The 8,357-nt window shown below is 39.9% G+C and overlaps 1 protein-coding gene across 1 annotated transcript; it reads left to right on the top strand.

The window, feature by feature from the left end:
* The first annotated feature begins 337 nt into the window (after positions 1–337).
* On the top strand, positions 338–7,562 carry LOC134625712 (growth hormone secretagogue receptor type 1-like). Its single transcript, XM_063470964.1, has 6 exons — positions 338–470; positions 2,331–2,506; positions 3,803–4,310; positions 4,359–4,655; positions 6,781–6,926; positions 7,383–7,562. The coding sequence occupies exons 1-6, from the start codon at positions 338–340 to the stop codon at positions 7,560–7,562; spliced, it is 1,440 nt and encodes a 479-aa protein (XP_063327034.1).
* Positions 7,563–8,357: the final 795 nt, after the last annotated feature.

Genomic DNA, 8,357 nt, shown 5'->3' on the forward strand with positions numbered 1-8,357 from the left:
TTGGATTCTGACATTTGGAGCTAATTGTTGAGGGCAGATGTAAACACTGGTGTGCACTCTATAATGTTGTTGTTAACCTTTAATTTAAGTGTACTCACTTACATCACCAACACTTTGTCTTGTAAACTCGTCTAAATGTGTTTTTTCCTCGTTCCAACTGGACCGTTTCTCTCCCCTGAACATCCCTGTCAGCGTCGGCCCCTATCGAGCGCCATAGGAAATCCATCAGCGTGCGTCACCTCTGCACCCTGTAACCCGAGGGACATACTCCGCTGCTTTTCCTGCTGTCACTTTTCTTGTCGATGCCCACCCTTTCCCCCCTCGCACCCCATCCATTATGGATTTGATGGATGTAGACGGGGGCAGTGGCTGTGGAGAAAAAAACTGCGGCCTTACATCCAGCTTCCCAGAGGACTGCTCCAACCAAGAATGCCACTGGGAGGAACCTATGTTTGGACTGATTGAATTAGGTGGGTAAACACAGTTGTAAAAGTAGTGATAAATAAGGTCTTAGAAATAAAATAATAAAAATAAAAACCTGAAGCTACAGTGCATCTTTCTCTTTAGAAAGAAAAAGAACAAATTGTTGATTGAAGGAAATTGTGGTATCTGAATATTTCAAAGTCATATTTTCTCTTGGTGTTAAAGTAGTTTGGGTGTATAATGCTGTGTTCAGAGTATTGCTGAGTACTGCTTGATTCACTCCAGAAACTTGCTTTGCTCTATACATGTGGTTTTGGGCTAAAGAAAAGGATTGGTTTCATGGGTTGTGCAACTCACAGCTAAGCAACTCATCAGCAGTGGATTGTCTTGTGAGATGTTAGTGCAAGCTTGCATGGCTACATGTCCCTACTGTTAGTTAAATTTGTCAATATCAGTAGTAAACTTTATCTGATGTAAACATGGCACAAGGCACTTAAATCTAATGCCAGAGGCTCGTTTGCTTATCTTAACATATAGAGTTTCTTTTTCTTTTCTTCTTTTTTTGTTTATTAGCTTTTTGCGTTTTTTTTGCAAGACCTAAGCTAGCACTCTCTATTTCCACTTTTTGTGTCACAGAGCGTATATAAAAGTGTATATAACAAGAAACACAACACATGGTTATTGAAGTTGTGTATTGAAGGCTCAAGCTGATGTTTTAAATCCAGACTTTACAAGCAGGGGGCCTGATCTGAATGTGAGGGATCTGAGGGACACTGCAGCCTTATCCAGTGTTGCCAACTCCTCAGTAAGGAAAATCGCTATTGGCTGTCCCAAAAGTTGCTAGAAGTTGCTAGAAGTTGCTAAATGATGTCATCGCCTAATTTGCACAATTGGTCATGCTAATGTCATTGTAACCTACGCTGTTGGAGAGAGAAATAACATCGTGGAATAGACATAAAGTGAGTAAAAAATGTCCTAAATGCATTTAGAATTTATTTAGAACTACAAATTACATTTCTTTTAGCAATTATTGCTTTTTTTAAAGTCACAATTCCAACCCTGCTCCTTTACCCGGGCTTGGACCGGCAAAAGTGACCCGAAATAGGCACTCTGGTGGAGTTACTTTGTGTGTGTGTGTTTATAAGTAGTTTTAAACCTTGTGATCCACAAAACAACATAAAAGTAAAAGAAGAACTGAGTGCGTTACAGTCAGTGCGGGAGCAGCGGCTTCGCTCATGTGCGATTAATTTGCAGTTTGGACGCATAGGTGTGAACATCTCCTGCCCTGATAGCAGCTGGGGGAGGACTATCCTCCGCCCGTGAGCGCTTTGGCACAGGCGAGGTGCCCACGGCAGCACCGCTGCTTGTTGAGAAAAGTCGCTAAGTTGGCAACACTGGCCTTATCGTTGACTGGTTTTATGTTCTCCTTTTATGCAGTCAGTGATAAGGAAAGGTGGGCAACTTTTCTAGGGAAAAAAAAAGGTCTGACTCTAATGAGGTCCTTTTTAGAGTCAGAAGCCTTTTCAGGTATTTCCCAAGTTGCTAGCCTGTGAACATCCTGTGTTTCCAGGTAGATCCACCCTGCATTTTCCTTGTCATTTTCTCATAGTATCAAGCTGGCAGTGGTGGTAATATGAGGATATGATTCTAGCTTCACTCTTTGTCTAGTATCTGGAAATGTTGATCTTTTTTATTATCTGTGCTAAAAAGGCATGTCCACCTTTATATACAGTCTATGGTTTGTGCTAAGCTAACCAGCTGCTGGCTATAGTTTCATTGCATTATTTGTAAAGAAATCTATACAATATGTAAAACACACACACACACACACACACTGTCTGAGGAAGATAGATGGAAATAGATCAAACTGAGATCTGATAAAAACACATAATTATTTCTTCTTGCAGTGTGCGTGACTGTGATTTACATCCCCCTGATGTTATTTGGCCTCCTGGGAAATATACTAACAATTTTGGTGGTTTGGCTGCGTCCACACATGAGAACCTCCACCTACCTCTACCTGAGTAGCATGGCTGTTAGTGATCTGCTGATACTCCTGCTGCTGCCTCTGGATTTATATAAGGTATCTACTGACACAGTGCATATTTTGTAATTCATGCATGTTGTGGCACTAAGCAATCAGATCATGATGTTAGTTAGGTTTAGGGTCGAGTCACAGAAAATCACTCCATTGGGTGAACAATGCAGGCACAATAGATTTGCTTCCTGTTTGGGTTTTCTAGTAATTGTTTAAAGATGTTATTGTTGCCTTCCCCTCAGGGGGATCCCTGCCTCTAAATTAAGTTTTGTTACATTGAAAGCTTGTGTCACACTTAGAGCAATTTTAAATCACTCTTCTATCGCTGGTTTGGCACAATCACTTTAAGTATGTGGATAAATAACAAGTCATATTTTTGTTAGTTGCATGGAGTTTTATCATGTTCCTCGTGCAGCGTGACTTAATTAACACAAGCGAAGACAGATCTGGCCTTTGATTCTGTAAGACGCCAAGAGCTTGAAGAACAAACGTTACAACTAACCCATATTTTGCCACAATAATAAAGAGCCCTAATAAGTTTTTAATTTTTTCGTTTATATATATTGTCAGAATGGCAGACGCTCAGTATCTGAACACTGAATTTCAGACAGTTTCTTTCTACTCGTCTTCTTCATGAAATTTTATTTATATAGCCCCAAATCACAGCAACGGGTGCCTCAAGGTGCTTTATATTGTAATGTAAAGATCCTACAGTAAATGGAGAAAATGGAGACAACCCTAAAAATCAGACAACCCTCTCTGAGCACACAATTTTGGTGCTAGTAGGAAGGAAAAACTCCCTTATAACAGGAAAGAAACCTCCTGCAGGAGCTGGCTCAGGGAGGGGTGGCCATCTACTGTGACTGGTTGGGGGTGATGGGAGGAAGACAGCACTGTATAATTTAATAAAGAGAAGATGTCTTTAAAATAGTCATCTGAAGCATACAGCCAATCAACAGATGGGCCGACAGGAAGGGTGGCATTAAAGGAGCTAAAACAACTCAGTTCAGCGAGGATGATCTGGTCACACTGGAGCAGTTGGGGCAATTGTGTGTGGAGTTTGCATGTTCTCGTGTGCCTGTGGGGGTTCGCTTTGGTTAGGTGGGCATTGACTGAAAACGATACCTTTTGTCTTGGAGCATGATAAGTAGAAAATTATGATTTTCCTTATAATAAAGTAGTATTCAGAATGTTAATTTAAACTAAGCAGCTGAGTTAATATTAAATATTTGTTCTTATCTGAGCATGTTGACATGCTATGCACTGCCCACATATTCTTTACAGGTTAAAAAAAAGGTATAAAATGCAATCAGAGGAAAATAATTGTTCTGTCTCTCCAAGCTCTGGAGGCCCAGGCCCTGGCCCCTGGGAGACCTTGCCTGTAAGCTGACTATGTTCCTCTCAGAGTGCTGCACCTTCTGCACCATCCTCCACATCACCTTCCTCTCCCTGGAGAGGTACCTGGCAGTCTGCTGGCCAATCACAGCCAAGACAGTAGTGACACGGCGCAGAACCCGGGCCATCATAGGCTGCCTCTGGCTGAGTGCGGCTGTGAGTGCTGCACCAGTGCTGGTCATGGTTGGAGTGGAGGACGTTGGACGAGAAGACCTCGGGCTCATCCAATGGAAAGAAGACGGGGGGTGGTCAGGCAGGGAAGGAGATCAGGGAGGGTTTATGATGGGTGGAGGAGAAAAAGAAAGCAGACACATGGATGGAGGTCTAGAGGGAATAAAGTGGGGTGAAAAAGAGACAAAGAGTTGGGAGGAACGAGTTGGTGAACTGAAATGGATCGGAGAAAAAGTGGAGACCGAAAAAGCAGAAATAGATAACAGGCCACCAGAAGACAAAGGTGAAATGAAACATGAAAAACATACAGTTGAACATGGAAGGGAGGGAGACGGAAAGATGGGATTTGAGGGAGAGCAGCAAAACAAAAAGGAAGATGAGGGAGGAGGAAAGGATGGAAGCTCCAATGAAAGCCGTGGGGGAGAGACTGACAAGAGAGAGTGCCGCTGTACACATTTTGCCATCTCCTCTGGCCTGTTGTCGGCCATGATGATTCTCTCCAATTTGTATTTCCTGGTACCTCTCTGCATTCTGGGACTGGTATATAGTCTGATTGGGCGCACACTGTGGCTCCGCCCAAAAAGCAGCCGTAGAGACCAGAGTCACAGGAACACTGTCAAAATGCTGGGTGAGGAAACACACACACACACACACACACACACACACACACACACACACACACACACACACACACTGTGCTTTATATCGTGTTATATCTTTGTGGGTACATATAATTGACATGATGTATTCCCGAGCCACTTACACTAACCCTAGCCATCAAAAATGAATGCCTAACCCTAACCCTAACCCTAACCTAATAGTAACCCTGACACTAAAACCATATTTTGAGCCTTGAAAATACCTTCCAACTTGTGGGGACGTGGATTTTGTCCCCCTAAGGGCTGTTGGTCCCCACAAGCATAGTAAACTTCCAATTTTTGGTCCCCACAAGCATAGTAAACTTCCAATTTTTGGTCCCCCACAAAGATATGTAAACACACACACACACACACACGTCCTTAGATAACTTGTATGTACCCGTAAACAGACAAACAATCAGAAAATATACAAATATGATTAAGTATTACGACTTGCATCTTGTAAAGCCTTTAAAGGCCCATTATTACTTAACCTTTCTTCCCATTCTTGTCAGCACTGCCTCAGTGTAACCATACATATGAAAAATTATTCTCCAATGCTTTAGAAGCTACTTATCTGCTGTCTACAATATTTATACAGTGATGGAAAACAAAAACAAAACAGTTATGTAAATGTATAACTGAAAATGATTACATATTATAAAAGTAAAAGAAGCTGCTAAATTGCAAAATGGAATCTTGGCAGAGTTACTCAAAAAATATGAACATTCACATCAGTGTAAAATTAATAAAAACTAGTGTTTTCCTAATAAATAATTTAGAAACATTAAAAATTTTCTTTTGCTTTATTAGATATGAAACATTTCATCCACCAATTTAGACATACATAAACTATAAAAATTATTAGCTTGAATTATTCAATTAATTATTAAACTATTAAAAAGATTTATATGTATAAAAGTAAATTACTGCAAGATTAGTTTTGATACTTTTTGATATAACATATGTCACACAATGAATGACTTTTATAAAACTTTTGTTACATTATCAATACTGTTATTGCAATGAAATACTGTTTCCAAATCTGTGCTAATGGCTAAGAAAAAGTGGGTAAATCTAAGATTACGAAGCATGGTTCCTTTTTCCCCCTCAGTTGAACCAATGGGGTGTGATAGGTGATACCATACCAAACTATTTCAATGATTAAAGCCATTTTTAAAAAAAATCAATTGTATCTTTAGGCACTTTGTTATTAGCAGCCTGTCAAACCATTTGTTCCCATTTCTTTAGCTATATCTACTAAAAATGCAGTAGATAACATAAAATATTACTTTTTGTACAATGTAATTCCTAAAGAACTATTAGCTGAAAACTTGGCATATCTCAGCATGTTGTGCAATTTGTCTTTAAGCATTATGTGAAAACTGGACAAATGGAAAAAAGAAGAACTGGCAGGCCAAAAAATATATCAAAAAATATAGAAAAGAAAATTAAGCAAAGACCTGAAATAGGACTTGAGAGATGCATCTGACCTTTCAGTTGATCCATCTACTGTAGCCCCTGCTGGGAAATGGACTGAAAAAAGGTCTTATTGGAGTGATGAATTTCCAAATTTGAAAATTTCAAATTCTTTCAAATTCTCACCAGTATGGAGGCCAGGTGAGAGGCATGTTTTTGTTTTTTTTGTTTTTTTATATTCAAGCAGTTTTTTTGTTGTTGTTGTTTTTTTACATTAAGTTGGTACAGTTGTTGATGGGTTAGTTAGTTCTTGGAAGGCTATCCGTCATGGAGCGGTATAGAAACAGCTTGATACAGAATGGAACCAACAGGTCACCAACATACAAAGAAGAGCTTTCAAAAAACCTGGAGAACTATTCCTGAAGACTTCTTCAAGAAATTATACGAAAGCTGCCTGAGAGAGTTCATAAAGGCAGTCATACATGACTCAGAAGCTCATTCGACCTGTATTTCTATGTATGTTTGTACATGGTTACATTAATGGCTGTGCCTATTTTCCATTTTTTAAAACAAAATATAAAAAAACTGAGGGGTGGGCAAAGACGTTTGCATAGTGTAGTACATGCCGTGATTGGTCAGGACTCGATCTGGAACTTTGGCAGTTCTGACTTAATGTTCTCATCTTTTTTTCTTCAGGAGTGATCGTCTTGGCGTTCGTCTTGTGTTGGCTGCCATTCCATGTTGGTCGAACCATATTTTCTCTTTCTCTGGGCACTGGGACTGAGAGACAGGAAACTTACCTGGACACTAACTCCCAGTCAGACACTATCACGCATCCGGATGTCAGCATGGACAGAAAAGATGTCACCATACCCACTGTTACTAACCCACCTAGCCACTTAGACTTGGACAGAAACACTGAAGCACTGTCCTTGCACTCTCATATCATGTCACACACAAAAGGGCAACATGAAAAGACCGACATAAAGACACATAATGGACACACTCAAAATAAAAATGTTTCAGCTCATGTTATTAATACACAACCAGACAATAGAAACACACATAACCAACTGCAAAGAAGCACAAACACAATCACACACAGAATGCAAAGTAAGTTATCAATTACCGTAAAGTCACAACATGACAAACCTGAAACAGCGTCTCCCATCCCCACAACTGAATATTCTGCAGCATCTACAGAGCTGTACTATGACCACACCTACAATGACACAGTGTTCAGCGACACATACTCACCCCCTGATACACACTTGTACTTTTTATATTATCTGTCTCAGTATTTTAATCTTGTGTCCTCCGTGCTCTTCTACCTCAGTGCTGCTGTCAATCCTTTATTGTACAACCTAATGTCTGCCAGATACAGACACGCTGTACGCAGCCTCATACACACACAGTCTCACGCACAAGCTCGTCGCATGCACACGCTCACAGTGCACCACTCCACAACCACTTTGTGATGGCAAAAAACAAATGTATGCACAGAAATGGATGCACCCACTGCAAGCAAAAAAGAGGAAACAATCAAACAAACCTCAATTTCTTTTCATTACAATGTGGTACTGTACCACAAATTGAGAATGTTGACATTTATTAATATAAAAATATTTTAGGCATTGATTAAAAAAGGCATATTAATGCTTATGGCTCAATATAGACCAATTCTAGCACAAGTAGTTTTAATTCTTTATGTAATTTATGTATAAGAAAACCTCCTCATGAACTTCTAATACTGGGCAAAAATATTGTGAATGGCATTTCATCAGTACATGGATAGTTCATGCAATAATGCACAGGCTAAAACACATAGTCCAGTTTTAGCTTGTGCATTATTACATAGCCGGTTTGTTTCACCCAAAAAAATCTATGCACAATAAAAATACACTAAGTCTTTTATTTTGTCTAAAAATGAGTGACGCTAATTCAGTTAGACTTTTGGGCTAGATTTTTATATCCAGAATCCTCTCTCATAGACTTTAGCCAAAGTCCATATAAGCTGTGTCCGATGACGTCACAGCCAGGCGACGAAGGCTGTCCAAATTCGAAGACTCCTCCAAATGCGGCCGACAAATGCGTCCTTCATTTCCCCATATTTGAAGGATGGGTCAGTTGTATCCTTCGTGGCCCAACCTATCCCAGAATTCATAGCGCAGCCAATTCCAGTTTCCATCAACGTCGGCAGCTACTTAGTTTTAATATTACTCTTATTACTCTTTCTGGGTCACAAAATAAACTTTTAAGATTTTTTCAGGGAG

Source organism: Pelmatolapia mariae, linkage group LG4 (assembly GCF_036321145.2).
Source record: "Pelmatolapia mariae isolate MD_Pm_ZW linkage group LG4, Pm_UMD_F_2, whole genome shotgun sequence".
In the NCBI taxonomy this organism is placed as follows: Eukaryota; Metazoa; Chordata; class Actinopteri; order Cichliformes; family Cichlidae; genus Pelmatolapia; species Pelmatolapia mariae.